General features: G+C 40.5%; 1 protein-coding gene across 5 annotated transcripts in view; it reads left to right on the plus strand.

Annotated features, from left to right (window-relative positions):
* aaas (achalasia, adrenocortical insufficiency, alacrimia) overlaps positions 1-15,281 on the plus strand; it is a 56,333-nt gene that overhangs the window by 21,266 nt on the left and 19,786 nt on the right. For all 5 annotated transcript variants that reach the window (XR_013300769.1, XR_013300778.1, XR_013300760.1 and 2 more), the window contains 9 exons: positions 5,011-5,131; positions 5,203-5,327; positions 5,465-5,525; positions 5,607-5,697; positions 10,692-10,785; positions 11,216-11,286; positions 12,287-12,365; positions 12,479-12,563; positions 12,658-12,726. Coding sequence is in view for 2 of the 5 variants with exons in the window: in XM_077604092.1 (XP_077460218.1) it covers positions 5,011-5,131; positions 5,203-5,327; positions 5,465-5,525; positions 5,607-5,697; positions 10,692-10,785; positions 11,216-11,286; positions 12,287-12,365; positions 12,479-12,563; positions 12,658-12,726 (796 nt within the window). In the remaining 3 variants the exon portion in view is untranslated. The remainder of the gene's footprint in view (positions 1-5,010; positions 5,132-5,202; positions 5,328-5,464; positions 5,526-5,606; positions 5,698-10,691; positions 10,786-11,215; positions 11,287-12,286; positions 12,366-12,478; positions 12,564-12,657; positions 12,727-15,281) is intronic.

Here is a 15,281-nt window from a genome sequence, read left to right on the forward strand (position 1 = left end):
GTCAGAGTCACAGTCATAGCCAATGTGGCTCCACAGATATGATGCCGGGCTTGGCAAAAGCTCAAACAACAGAGCAAGCAGACACGTTAGTCCAAGCGGCCACAATCCATTCGCAAATAGTAGCGTAACTAGCCCGGCGCTGCCTGCCACCCTTCGTAAAGCTGTGTTTGTCAGCTATCATCCATTGTTCCAATGCCGCTCGCAACTTTGCTTTGAACGCCCGGTTGATGCCGATGTCCAGCGGTTGGAGTTCTTTAGTTTTAGCCTCCGGGAATGACGGCAAGCTCTGAGTTCATTTTTGTGACTTGGTTTTTCACCGCTGATGTGAGATGAGCAGCATGGAGTCGCAAATCAAGATTGCAAGCCGTGAAAAAAGCCTTTCATAAAGCGAAAGCACCAAGACGGACATCCCTTGAAAATGTTCAATTTTCAACTCTTCCGCTAGCACTTTTGCCTTCAGTCGAATGGTTACTGTGGAGACGTTTCTCCCAGCTGCTCTTAGAGCAAGAATCCTCCGCTCCAGTTGATCTTCCAATTCGGGCCACCTTGCCTTGTTTCCACAGAAACTCAGCTTCCTCTTATTGACTTGGCGAAGCTCATTCTCCTAATTTCTCCATTTGCTAACCATAGATTTGTTGATGTTGAATTTCCTTGCGGCTGCTCTATTTCCATGTTCCACTGCATAATTGATGGCTTGAAGCTTGAACTGAGCTTCGTAAGCGTGCCTCTTTGTATTATTCATTTTCGGGGGCCTTAGAAACCAGACCAAAATTGTTTTGCAATAAAGCACATGCCCAGACTATACTGGTACCTGGTAGGGACGTGGCTTTAGTATCTTCTCACACACACCCCTTCCGCAAGCCTTACCCCACCCACGTGCGCCTTTTCTATATATGTGTGTGTGTGTGTGTGTGTGTGTGTGTGTGTGTGTGTGTGTGTGTGTGTGTGTGTGTGTATATATGTATATATATGTGTATGTGTGTGTGTGTATATATATATATATATATATATATATATATAGATATATATATATAGATATAGATAGATATAGATAGATATAGATAGATATAGATAGATATAGATATAGATATAGATATAGATATAGATATAGATATAGATATAGATATAGATATATATATATATATATATATATGTGTGTGTATATATGTGTATATGTGTATATATATATATATATATATATATATATATATATATATATATATATATATATATATATATATGTATATGTGTATATATGTATATATATGGGTCTTTAATCAGGCTAGCTTTGAATGCTCTGTTGACGCCAATCTAGCGACTGGAGTTCTTTTGTCAATCCACCCAGAATGACGGCGAGCACACTAATTCGGTGCTTGCCGTCATACTGGGTGTATTGACAAAAGAACTACATATCCCAGCATGAACCGCGCACAGGGAAAATGAAGTCGCAGGCTGCTTACCGTAGTTGCGAGACATGTAGAGGATGACGCACCCTATCGACTGCTGTTTTTATTTTATCGTGATAGCAATTTTAATCCCTATATAAGGTCCATATATAAAGCGCACTGGATTATAAAGCGCATAGTCAGCTTTTGAAAAAATTGGAGGCTTTTAGGTGCGCCTTATAGTGCAGAAAATACTGTAAGTAATATAAATGCTAGCCCCAATTATCGTTTCTTGTCCAATACAGTATACCCTTGTGTTTGCGGGGGTTACGTTCCCAAAAAAATCTGTGATGGGCAAAATCAGTGAAGTAAAACCTTTTTTTTTTACAATTATTGTACAATTAAATACTCTTAAACATTGAAAAGAAAGAACAAACTATTTTACAGGCTCAATCATTTGTTTCAGAAATAAAAGTACTGCACTTTAGAAACTTTTTTCAACAAATAACTTCTGTACTGTACTGTCAAATAATAATTTTAATCATCAATGTGAACAGAAGGTAGCAAGAAGATTCATTAATTCCGTAATGCTGACCTACAGCTGCTTAGCTTTTACCTTCCCTTATCATTTCCAGAACTTTATCTGCGATCGATAGCATCTTCCGCTGCCTTTTGGGTCCTGCCGCAGGTTCTTTTGTCGGTCCAAAGCGTTTTGTCAACATTATTATGGGTTTTATAGAAACTCAAAATTGCAAGAGAATTTGCATGGATGTAATGTAAATTCAGCAAGTTGTTTTACGTACGTGTACATATTAAAATTAATTGAGTAATCAATTAGTAAATGAATCATCATCTCTTAACAGTCCTTGAACTGTTTTGGGTTATTGTTAATCAAAAAATTGTTAAACCAGATTTTTTAAGGGTCATTGACTCATTGGCTCCCATTGACTGAATTTGTTCATATGGCTCTCCTGGTGTGGGCGGCCCCACGTTTTGAGGGGTTAGCACATCGGCCTCATAGCTCTGGGGTCCTGGGTTCAAATCCAGGTCGATCCACCTGTGTGAAGTTTGCATGTTCTCCCTGGGCCTGTGAGTTTTTTGTGGGAACTCCGGTTTCCCCCCCACATTCCAAAAAACATGCATGGGAGGCTGATTGGACACTAAATTGCCCCTAGGTATGAGTGTGAGAGTGATGGTTGTTCGTCTCCTCGTGCCCTGTGATCGGCTGGCCACCGATTCAGGGTGTCCCCCGCCTTTGGCCCAAAGTCAGCTGGGATAGGATCCAGCACCCCCGCGACCCTAGTGAGGATAAAGTGGTTCAGAAAATGAATGAATGAATGCCTCTCCTGGTCAAAATAGAATGGATATCTAGCGCTATCGGTGGCTCCACAAGATGAAAATTTACTGCCAGTTTGAATGAATTGGGTTTCTAATCGATCTCAATGACAGGCAATGATTTAAGAATTACTCTCATTTGTTTAAAAGAAAATAGCATTATTACAGTGGTACAGTATTTATTTACAGAAAGATTGCAGCGTCTTTGAAGCAGACAGGTTTTTTTTGCATAATCATGCAAAAGTGCAAAAAAAAATGTTTTTCTATCCGTTACATCGTAGATTGATTTCCTGACACGTGTATTGATGAATGTCGCCATATCGTGAAAGAATTGTTATCACTAGCACTGTATGGAAAATCGTATACAGACGCTCCCCTACTTACGAACATACGACTTACGAACAACGGTACATACGAACATGTCTGCAAATTGCGTTTATGTCGAAAAATCTTCGTAAGTTCGATTTTGTATTGCGCGCCTTTTTCCGAGTAGTGCTTCTTACCGCCGCTAATACCGACGCCTGGCGCTGTGAGAGCTCAGCTCACCCAGCATCTACCTTCTTCTGTCCAATTCGTTGCAATGCGGAAGTGCGTGAACATATCTTCAGTGCGCAAAGAACCTTTTTCATTTGTATCATTAAATATCTCGTGCATCCATTATTGAATATGGTTGGTAAAAAGCGAAAGGCTTCTATTGAGGGAGGTGCAAGGAAGAGGCAAGCCATTTCATTTGAAACAAGTGGCAATAACGAAGCTTGATGCTCGTGAGAGTGGTGAGCGTTGCACGGGCATACAACTTGAATCGTTTGACCGTCAGTACCATTTATAAACGGAAAGATCGAGCAGCAGGACCCAAATATTGAACGTTGCACAAAGTTTGCAAATCAATTGAATGATGCCATACAGTGCTACCGCATCATTTATGATGAAAAAAAAAGAAGAAAACTGTGCAATCGTCGTTAGATCGCTTCTTTCGGCCAGTTTCTAATACATAAATCTCTCTCTATACAGTACTGTACATATTCTCTCCATTTTATTAAATGTTTTTTTTTTCAGTACAAACCAATGCGTGTTACTTATACAGTGGTACCTCGTCATACGACCGCTCGTCATACAAAATGCCCGTCTTACGGGGGAAATTTCGATCGAATAATTCGCCCGTGATGCGGTCAAAATTCCGTGATGCGACCAAGCCAGGTGGCCATGGCATTTTTTTGCATATCTTTCGTGTATAACAATATTTACGAGCACCGGATGAGTTATTCAGACCAGGAAACTCACAACGCGCATGCACGGGGAAAAGAGGGCTTTCTGGGTAATGAAGTATATTTGTGCACACAACGCCGACAGGCAATGGCACTCAGAATACAACTTTACCCACAATCAATACGTGGGTAAGCTCAGCTGCTGCATTTCCTGTTTTTTTTATCTAATATGAGGAGTATTATATTACTTCTCGTTGGCTGCTCATAAGAACATCAGGGGCACTGGCTCGCAACAGCATCCCCGGTAGCAACTCTATCATAGGCGCCGTTCGAGGGGATGCGAACACAGATGCTATAAGCTAAAAGGAGCCGCTAGCCAGCGCCCCCAAAGCTCCCATGAGCAGCGGCGCGATCGCTGATAAAAGACTGCTGCTCGTTGGCAAGTGGTCGTGCGTTATCCGATTGTGAGGACATTTGTGTGCATCATTTTCGGAATATATTGTGAGGGTGGAGTGTTTGTTCCGTTTACGAGTGCGTTGTGTGGAAAAAAAAACCCGAAGCCCCCCACCCCTTTTGTGCCCCTCTCCCCTCGGCAAAATCCGCCCAATTTTAGTTAGATTAAACACTTTATTTCTATTAAACCACTCGTTATTTATTACTTTGTCAATATATGGCGAATTATAAGAAATAAAACATTTATTTTCAATCCAATATCCTGTTTTTGGTGTTTTTTTCCGAGAGTTGCAACAAATTAATTTGTTTCCCATTCATTTCAATGGGAAACTTCCGCTCGAGTTACGAGAATCTTGTCATACGAGCTCAGTCCCGGAACGGATTAAGCTCGTATCTCGAGGTACCACTGTACAAGCCTTAAACATACAAATGCACTTATATAAACCTTCAATATACTTATATAGGCCTTAAACATAAATTATAATACAAAATATAGCACTGAATCAACTTACAAACAAATTCAACTTATGAACAATTGCTCGGAACCTAACTCGTTCGTAAGTAGGGGAGCGTCTGTATTATTGTGAGGCACTCAGCGGTGACAAAATGTCCTTTTGTGGCCTTTTGCACAGGCCTTCATCTGGATGCGCTCAGGTTTTGTCTCATCCCGGCCACTCACCAGTCACTTCGATCGCTTGGTCACCGAACGGCACTCTCCTTGCATCGGCCTCACCTATGGACACAGCAATGATGGTATAGTAAGGCTTATCACCACAATTGACTATGATCTGCTGAAAGTTCTATATTGTTACCCCCTTTGGCAGATATGGGATGTAGCTGCAGAGACCTGTGTACCTCTCCAGCGCGTTGGAGGTGGAGGGGTCACCTTTCTCTCCTGGTCCACTGATGGGAGTCATCTTCTCGCTTCAACGCCTTCTGCTCTTTTCAGGTTCAAGTCTCATATGTTGTCTTTTTTCCTAAACACAAAACTTGGCAATTGAGCAGAGATGCTTACACTTTATTATAATACCTGCTTTAATAGTCGTTTTTTTCCAAGCAAGATCATCAGAACATATTATTCTTTAGGGTTTGGGAGACTAGGATGTGGACATGTGAACGTTGGCCATGTGACAAAGGCCGCTGCCAGGTAAGCAAAGCCGCTATGTTTCAATGGACCTCTCATTTCTGTGGCTGTGTTATGTCAAAGTAACTTCATGGTTTCTTTTAGTCTGGCTGTTGGAGTCCAGATGGGAGTCGACTTCTCTTCACTGTGCAGAGAGAACCTGTTATCTATGCTCTTACCTTCACTGACACACCAGGTAGATAAAAAAAACTCATAAAAGGCCATCTTTGTTGAGGAATTAGCATTTCATATGCATTGCATTGTCCTTTAAAAAGGACAATAGAAATACAGTAATATTGCAGATTATGCTGTTGGACTGAATCTCCCAATAACCTGTTTTTTTTAATTTAAATTAAGCAGAGGAACTATTTTCACTGTGTGCAGTATTTAAAGTATATACATATTTTTATATATTATATTTGAATATTAATACATTACATGCTTTTCATATGCTTATAACTGTAACATTTAATTCATGCACTTCTTGATAATTATATCAGTTAGTCTAGACCAGACATTGCCGTTTCAATCCAAAATCCACTAATTATTAGTACCATACTGTTTTCGCGCCTGCACAAATACAAGTACACAAGTGCAATTATCAAGTGTATTTAGTAAATATTACAGTTATATGCATATGTAAAGACTGTAATGTATTAATATCTAATTATAATCTATAGAAAAAGTAAATACTTTAAGTACTGTACTCACTGTGAAAATAGTTCCTCTCCGCTTGATTTAAATGATAATAATAGAAAAAAACATGTTATTCGGAGCTTTAGTCCAAGTCCTTTTCGTCAGATTCGAGAGGCATTGGATAATAGATAGAATCTTCAGGGGCTGCTGTAGGGGCAACAACAACAACCTGAGAACATCATTGTGAAATTTGTGGATGACACAATGTTGGTGGGGATGATCACAGGGGAGAATGAGACGGCCTACAGAGATGATGCCCTTTGACTCAGCGAATGGTGCGCTCTCAACAATTTGGCGCTGAACGTCTCCAAAACCAGAGAACTCATCCTGGACCTCCAATGGAACAAGGCCGCTCTGTTCCCCGTATATCAACTGCGAATGTGTGGAGCAAGTGGAGACTTTCAAATTCCATATCTCTCCTGATCTCACTTGGGCAGCAAACACCACATCACTCGTCAAGAAGGCGGAGCAGAGACTACATTTCCTGAGAGTACTCAGGAAGGAGCAACTAAACACCAACCTTCTGGTGACCCTCAACCAGTCAGCCATTGAGAACATACTGTCCTATGCTGTGTCAGTGTGGCACTCGCACTCACACAGTTGGAAGGAAAACCTGCACCCACTTGGCCCTTTGTGGAATCGGTTTGACACCAGTGACCTAGGAGGACCAAATCAAGACTTATCTTGTACTGCACTAAAACTCCATAGGCCGCTAACCACTTGAGTCACTTTTGTACCTGCTTATTTATGTGACCACTTAGAGCTGGGCGATGTGACAAAAATTGTAATCACGATTAAAAAAATTAATAATAATTATCAGTTGATATCGATAATGATCACGATAACTATCACATCTTTTTTGTTTTAAATTTGAAACTTCAAACTTCTGTGAATAGGTAAATAAATTACTTACTTATTCAAATATGAAAATAACTGTTACCTCTACTTTATAAGAAAACAGAATATGAAATATGATTTTAAAAAGTACTTTTGTTGTTCTGTTGCGGAATGAAGACAACTCCCTCCTTACACTGAAAAGTAAAGAATAAAACCTGCAGAAACTTTTACACACGTATTTATTTTTATAAATTTACCTTAAAACCAAAAGTGTGCAATATGAAATAAATAAAATAATACACTGAAGACATCATCACCAGTAGGCGGCGCGAGTGGTTAGCGCGCCGGCCTCACAGCTCTGGGGTCCTGGGTTCAAATCCAGGTCATGTCTACCTGTGTGGAGTTTCCATGTTCTCCCTGGGCCTGCGTGGGTTTCCTCCGGGTACTTTGGGGAAACCCCGCATTCCAAAAACACGCATGGTAGGCTGAGTGGACCCTCTAAAATTGCCCCTAGGTATGGGTGTGAGTGGGCATAGTTGTCCGTCTCCTCGTGCCCTGCGATTGGCTGGCCACCAATTCAGGATATCCCCCGACTCTGGCTCGGAGACAGCTGGGATTGGCTCCAGCACCCCCCACCAATGTTCCCTCTAATTTTTGGTTTGTCTGGGCAGAAAGACAACCTCCCTGAGCACACCGAGTACCAGTGTGAGCCACATCATCATTGCTTGCAATGGGCACACACCAGTATCACACCTGCCATAAGCAGGTGCATGTCTACTACACATAAATGATTTAGTAATAATAACATGTAATGATTAATATCTATGAATGGGCAGCCCGGCGGATGAGTGATTCACGCGTCGGCCTCACAGCTCTGGGGTCCTGGGTTCAAATCCAGGTCGGTCCACCTGTGTTGAATTTGCATATTCTCCCTGGGCCTGCGTGTTTTTTCTCTGAGTACTCCGTTTTCCTCCCACATCCCAAAAAGATGCATTGTAGGCTGATTGGACACTAAAATTGCCCCTAGGTTTGGGTATGAGTGTGCATGGCTGTCCGTCTCCTTGTGCCCTGCGATCGGCTGGCCACCGATACAGGGTGTCTCCCGCACCTGGCCCAAAGTCAGCAGGGATAGGCTCCAGCACCCCCCGCGAGTGATAACGTGGATAAAGTGGTTCAGAAAATGAATGAAAAAAATATCTATGAATAAAACATCTTCATAAATGCCATTAGAATATGCACAAATCCGACTTAAATTTTACCTTATTTTACACATTTGTCCTTCTCACTACTTATTCTCGTTCAAATGACTTTTCTGCCGAACGTGTTACTTGACAGTCAAGTTTCCATTTATATGCAATATTTTTCCATGATATTGCTTTGATTTATGTAATAAGGGAAAGCACATATTAATGAACATATTTATATTCATGTTAATGAACATATATATGTAAGATTGTAGCCGAGGGCTAATTTCCATTTACTATAGTCCATTGTGTAGGTTGAAGACAAACGATCATTCATACTAGACACACACGCATGCACGCCCACAACCACACACACAGCAGATTTAGACAGTTCTCACCCGATTTCACCGCTTGTTCTTCTATTTGCACAGTAAAGTAAAACGGAATGTATTAAGAAATATTAAAATGTAATTTTAAAAAAAGATAGAAGGGCTGTAAAACACGAAAAACAAGAGTGGACAGAGCTACTGCCACTGGCTGCCGCGTGAATGGCGCCATCATGGGGGAAAAAAAGATTTTATTTTGTGCGCTCCATATGATTTGCTGTGCGCGGAAAGGACGAGAGAAGTGCGCAATTGCGCGCAGCTTGGAGGGGAACATTGCCCCCCGCGACTAATGAGGATAAAGCGGCTCAGAAAATGAGATGAGATGAGACATCACCATTGGCAAGCAGACTACTTTCAGCCTCACAAAAAGAAACTAAATTTACCTCACATATGGCCATTTACAAAAAAAAATAAAGTTGGATTAACTTAACCCATTTTAACCCAAGATAACACGTTTTAGATATTTGCAACTTTTTCAGAACATTTACATACAATGGGGAAACACCTTGATATTAAGTAAGAAAAATATTACAGGCTGTCCTCAAATGAAGACAGTTGGTTAAGGAGATTTTCAATAAGGCTGCTCTTTGTGCACAGGTATTTACGAGGCATTTAAAAAAAACTGTGGTTTCTTTTCTTGTACATCATCGATGGAATCTTCAGGGGCAGCAGGAGGGGCTTTTTTTCTGCGAGAGGTTTTTGGCGCACAAGATGGTGATGGGGAGTTGTGAGCGCTGTTTTTACAAATATGCTTTTGTACAAGAACATACCATTGTCAAGACTCATCTCATTTTCTGAACCGCTTTATCCTCACTAGGGTCGTGGAAGGTGCTGGAGCATATCCCAGCTGACTTCGGTCCAGAGGTGGGGGACACGCTGAATTGGTGGCCAGCCAATCGCAGGGCACTAGGAGACAAACACTCATACCTAGAGTGAATTTAGAGCCTACCATGAATGTCTTTGGAATGTGGGAGAAAATCGGCGTACCCAGAGAAAACCCACGCAGGCCCGGGGAGAACATGCAAACTCCACACAGGTGGACCAACCTAGATTTGAACTCAGGTCCCCCACTGTGAGACCGATGCGCTAACCAATCAGCAGCCGGGACACCCCATTGTCAAGATGATTACCAAATTCAATGGCTCTGACCATGTTGTCATCAATCTCCTGGACCCGTTGTTGCAAACTGCGTGCCATATTGAAGATCTGCAGATTTCTTCTAGGAAGACCACGTTCTTCATCCTCATCCTCGTTGATGTCCGCTGCATCTTCCTCACTGGATAATTAAATAATAATAGAATAATTTCGACGAGGTCCTCATCAGCTGGAGTGGGCGGGTTCTGAATGGCTCTCGAACAGTGTGTTGACGTCATCTCGTCATTCCAGCTTTACGGCTTTATCTACGGCGTTAAATCCCTCAGAATGCTGGTTCTTTTTTTATTCAGAGTGGTTACCACTCGCTTGGTGTCCTTGGAAAGGGATATTATTGCAGTTTTTCAAATGTTTTCTTCTTTCTTGGTATAACACATAGTATATTCATTCATGCCACAATGGCGTGCTATACCTTTTGCATAACTAGGAGCGTCACTTTTCCGGTCACTGTCATCATGTCTCGTTTTTTCTTGGGCTCATTGGAGCCCTTAGATTCCCCAGGACACATAAGAGGCATTTTCATCTGCGACTCAAAATCCAAACAGAGCTGGAATAGGTTTGGTGTAGTCTTCATCCACAGCTAATATGCGTGATGCAAAATTCACTCACAACAAAACAGGAAAAGGCAAGACGTCATCCTTCTTAGTCTATTATTTGACGTGTCATTCTTCTATGGTGAAATATTGTTTCTTCACCGCTGAGTGCCACCCAATTCAGCACTGAAGAAGCAGAGCCCGGACTTCCCGCCATTTTTTATCGGGAATTTTGACATTTTTATGAACTTTTCAAAAAAACTCAATATAAAAAACATGATATACTGAAGCCGCAAACTGGTGAAGGATGACAGTCGTAGCTTTTTTAAAATATCAGTACTTTGTATTGAATGCATTTTGATTCATAAGTTTGATTTGGCTTAATTCTTTTTTTTTTAATAGGTGTCCCTTCAGGCACACCAAAAGGCCCACTATTAGCATCACTGGTGGCAGACCTATCTCAGACGACATTTAACACACCAGAGGGAGATGTCATGTAAGTAATCAAAAAAACTAGCCCTAAAAAATGCTGTGTCTTATAAGTACAGTATATATTATTTTTATATATATATTTTTTTATATATGTGTGTATATATATACATATATATAAAAATAAATATATATAAATATATATATATATATATATATATATTTATATATATATATATATTTTATATATATATATATATATATATATATATTTATATATATATATATATATATATATTTATATATATATATATATATATATATATATTTATATATATATATATATATATATTTATATATATATATATATATATATATATATATTTATATATATATATATATATATATATATATATATATATATATTTATATATATATATATATATATTTATATATATATATTTATATATTTATATTAGTTTGGCATTTCTTTACAGCACTGTTGGTGGAGAGATCCAGTCTCTTTCATGGGACCCGAAAGGAGAAAGACTTGCTGTGCTTCTCAAAGGTTTATGATCATTGTTTATTTCTCCTTCTTCATAGATCCTAAAGATCAGTGAATTGTTGAGTTTTCTTCTTTGTCAATATTGTTGGTAGGCCTGAATGAAATCTCGTTTTTTGCGTGACATGCACATGTAAACAGCATTTTCTGATTCTCTTAAGATCAGTCTCAAAGCGAACGTCTATAAAAGTGGAATATATTGACTTTATTTGAATTATTGTTGGTCTTATATACAATTTAGCTATCGGTCATTAAAATAATTAATCTATTATAGGCTCCAGCATCCCCCGGCGAGCCTTGTGTGTGTATAAGCAGATACAGAAGGGCAATAGTTTTCTATGATTTTTACATTATATATTATACCGGGGGTGGCCCGGCGGCAGAGTGTTTAGCGCGTCGGCCTCACAGTGGGGGACCTGGGTTCAAATCCAGGTCGGTCCACCTGTGTGGAGTTTCCATGTTCTCCCCGGGCCTGCGTGGGGTTTCTCCGGGTACTCCGGTTTCTTCCCACATTCCAAAGACATGCATGGTAGGCTGGTTGGACTCTCTAAATTGCCCATAGGTATGAGTGTGAGCGTGAATGATTGTTTGTCTCCTCGTGCCCTGCGATTGGCTGGCCACCAATTCAGGGTGTCCCCCGCCTTTGGCCCAAAGTTAGTTGGGATAGGCTCCAGGCCCCCCGCGACCCCAGTGAGGATAAAGTGGTTCGAAAATGAGATGAGATATTATACCGGAAGCTTGCTCTGCTCATTCACAATGCTCACAGGAGAAGTCTCAAAATATGAACATGGTAGACAGGAATTATGTGATATCCACTTTTGCCACCAGAGGACTGTGTCCCCTACCAAATCAATAAAACAAAATACAAGACAAACCATTACAACGCCACTGAAATGATTTATCAAAGCAGCAAAAAATAATTCAAAACCTTTTTCCTAATCAAATTGCTCAATTTTGTAATCATTGCATCTTACAAACAATAGTTACTTATTGCTGCCCCTTTCAGGTGATCTACAAGCAAACAGACCTGCAGTAATTCCTGTCTTTAAAACCAGAACAAAGCCCATTTTTGAACTTTTGCCATGGTAGGGGTTATCATCTTTGATTGTATTTCCTACTTTTCCCTGTGTTTTTTCTTTTACAATATTTGAGAGGGAATGTATTCAAACATTTATGATTTTGTCTTTCCCATTCATAGTGGTTTTGTTCAAGGAGCTGTTGGTGAAGAACCAAGACTTTTGCAGTTCTGTCCAAATTTTCAGCAAGGAGCTCTGCTCACAGTGGTTAGTAATGCTCTTGATTCTTAGTATATTACACTCGGGAAATAAAATTGTGTCTATTGTTAGAACAGACTAATGTACAATTTCCCCTCTGTAGTGCTGGTCCACTGGAAGGATCACGCATGTGCCTTTCTACTTCCTAAGTGGCAACATCGGCCAATTTGGGGTAAATGGCACTCCGACACTACCACACCCTCAGGAACTTCCTATTGGCTTAGACAATCAGTCACTCTATACTGAGGTCATGTCATAAACAGAAATCCCTTTTTTTTTTAAAAATAATTTGACTCATATGTCAATAAAATGTATTTCACAAATCTTTAACGTATTTCCTGATGTCTGAAGTATTTTTTTTCTGTGCACCAGACACCATGGCTAGTGTTTTACCAGCGTTACTAGCCACAAAAATAGAGCTGTTGCAGAACCAAGTTCTGTGTTCAGTAAAATTAGGTGTCGATAAATAAATATTTACCTTGAGATCAGAGACAATTTTTTAGATACGAGGATTTGTGACAGCCAGGCCACGAGAGGCTGTTTTATGATTTCACCGGACTGTCTCTCCCGCCACATCTCCCTCGTGCAAAGATCTCTACAAGCACTGGGCGGGGCGTTGCATTTTTTCCGTGTTCTTTTTTCGCATTAGTCAGTGCAGAATTAAGGGAAACACAATGGATCCAAAGCAAGTCAGTGCAATGAAGTCTAGTCTGAAGAAAAGACGTATGATGACAATCGATATTAAGCACTAAATAATCGAAAAACATGAGTAGTGTACGCGTGACTGAACTGGCTCGTCAGCAAGTCAGTGTGTATAGGAATCTAAGTTCATTTAAGTTAAATTTAAAGTTTGTTACGTTTTGAGCGCATCTGTCAAGTGACTCTCGCTCCACCCCCCACCCCCATCCACTAACTCCCTGTTGTATAAAATAATGCCTCATTTTATTATTAAACATCATGACCACTAGTCATTTGTTACTCTGTTAGTAGATGGTGAATTACAACCAATAAAAATGTTTTTCCGTTGTAATATCCTGTTCTTTGGTGTGTTTTTTTCAGAGGGTGGGAACGAATTAATTTGTATTTAGTTCATTTCTATGGGAAACGTTGTTTTGAGATACAGTGGGGCAAATAAGTATTTAGTCAACCACCAATTGTGAAAGTTATCCTACTTGAAAACATTAGAGATGCCTGTAATTGTCAACATGGGTAAACCTCAACCACGAGAGATAGAATGTGGAAAAAAAACAGAAAATCACATTGTTTGATTTAAAAAAAAAAATAAAATTGCAAATCATGGTGGAAAATAAGTATTTGGTCAATACCAAAAGTTCATCTGAATACTTTGTAATGTCCCCTTTGTTGGCAATAAAGGAGGCCAAACGTTTTCTGTAACTCTTCACAAGCTTTTCACACACTGTTGCTGGTATTTTAGCCCATTCTTCCATGCAGATCTCCTCTTGAGCAGTGATGTTTTGGGGCTGTCGTTGGGCAACACGGACTTTCAACTCCCTCCACAGATTTTTTATGGGGTTGAGATCTGGAGACTGGCTAGGCCACTCCAGGACCTTGAAATGCTTCTTACGAAGCCACTCCTTTGTTGCCCTGGCTGTGTTTGGGATCATTGTCATGCTGAAAGACCCAGCCATGTCTCATCTTCAATGTCCTTGCTGATGGAAGGGGATGTTCACTCAAAATCTCTCAATACATGGCCCCATTCATTCTTTCCTTTACACAGATCAGTCGTCCTGGTCCCTTTGCAGAAAAAGAGCCCCAAAGAATGATGTTTCTATCCCCATGCTTCACAGTGGGTATCGTGTTCTTCGGATGCAATTCAGTATTCTTTCTCTTCCAAACACGAGAACCTGAGTTTCTACCAAAACGTCCTATTTTGGTTTCATCTGACCATAACACATTCTCCCAGTCCTCTTCTGGATCATCCAAATGCTCTCTAGCGAACCGCAGACGGGCCTGGATGTGTACTGGCTTCAGCAGGGGGACATATCTGCCAGTGCAGGATTTGAGTCCCTGGCGGCGCATTGTGTTACTGATAGTAGCCTTTGTTACTGTGGTCCCAGCTCTCTGTAGGTCATTCATTAGGTCCCCCTGTGTGGTTCTGGGACTTTTGCTCACCGTTCTTGATATCATTTTGACGCCACGCGGGGGTGAGATCTTGCATTGAGCCCCACATCGAGGGAGATTATCAGTGGTCTTGAATGTCTTCCATTTTCTAATAATTGCTCCCACAGTTGATCTCTTTACACCAAGCGTTTTACCTATTGCAGATTCAGTCTTCCCAGCCTGGTGCAGGTCTACAATTTGATCTCTGGTGTCCTTCGACACCTCTTTGGTCTTGGCCATAGTGGAGTTTGGAGTGTGAGAGACTGAGGTTGTGGACAGGTTTCTTTTATACCGATAATGACTTAAAACAGATGCTATTAATACAGGTAACGAGTGGAGACCTCGTTAGACCTTGTTAGACCTCTTTGACAGCCAGACATCTTTCTTGTTTGTTTGTAGGTGACCAAATACTTATTTTCCACTCTAATTTGGAAATAAATTCTTTAAAACCACATTCTGTCTCATGGTTGAGGTTTACCCATGTTGACAATTACAGGCCTCTCTAATCTTTCAAGTAGGAGAACTTGCACAATTGGTGGTTGACTAAATACGTATTTGCCCCAATGTAAATCGACATACGAGCTCAGTCCCGGAACGCATTAAGCT

The sequence above is a fragment of the Stigmatopora argus genome, chromosome 1 (assembly GCF_051989625.1).
Source record: "Stigmatopora argus isolate UIUO_Sarg chromosome 1, RoL_Sarg_1.0, whole genome shotgun sequence".
NCBI lineage: Eukaryota > Metazoa > Chordata > Actinopteri > Syngnathiformes > Syngnathidae > Stigmatopora > Stigmatopora argus.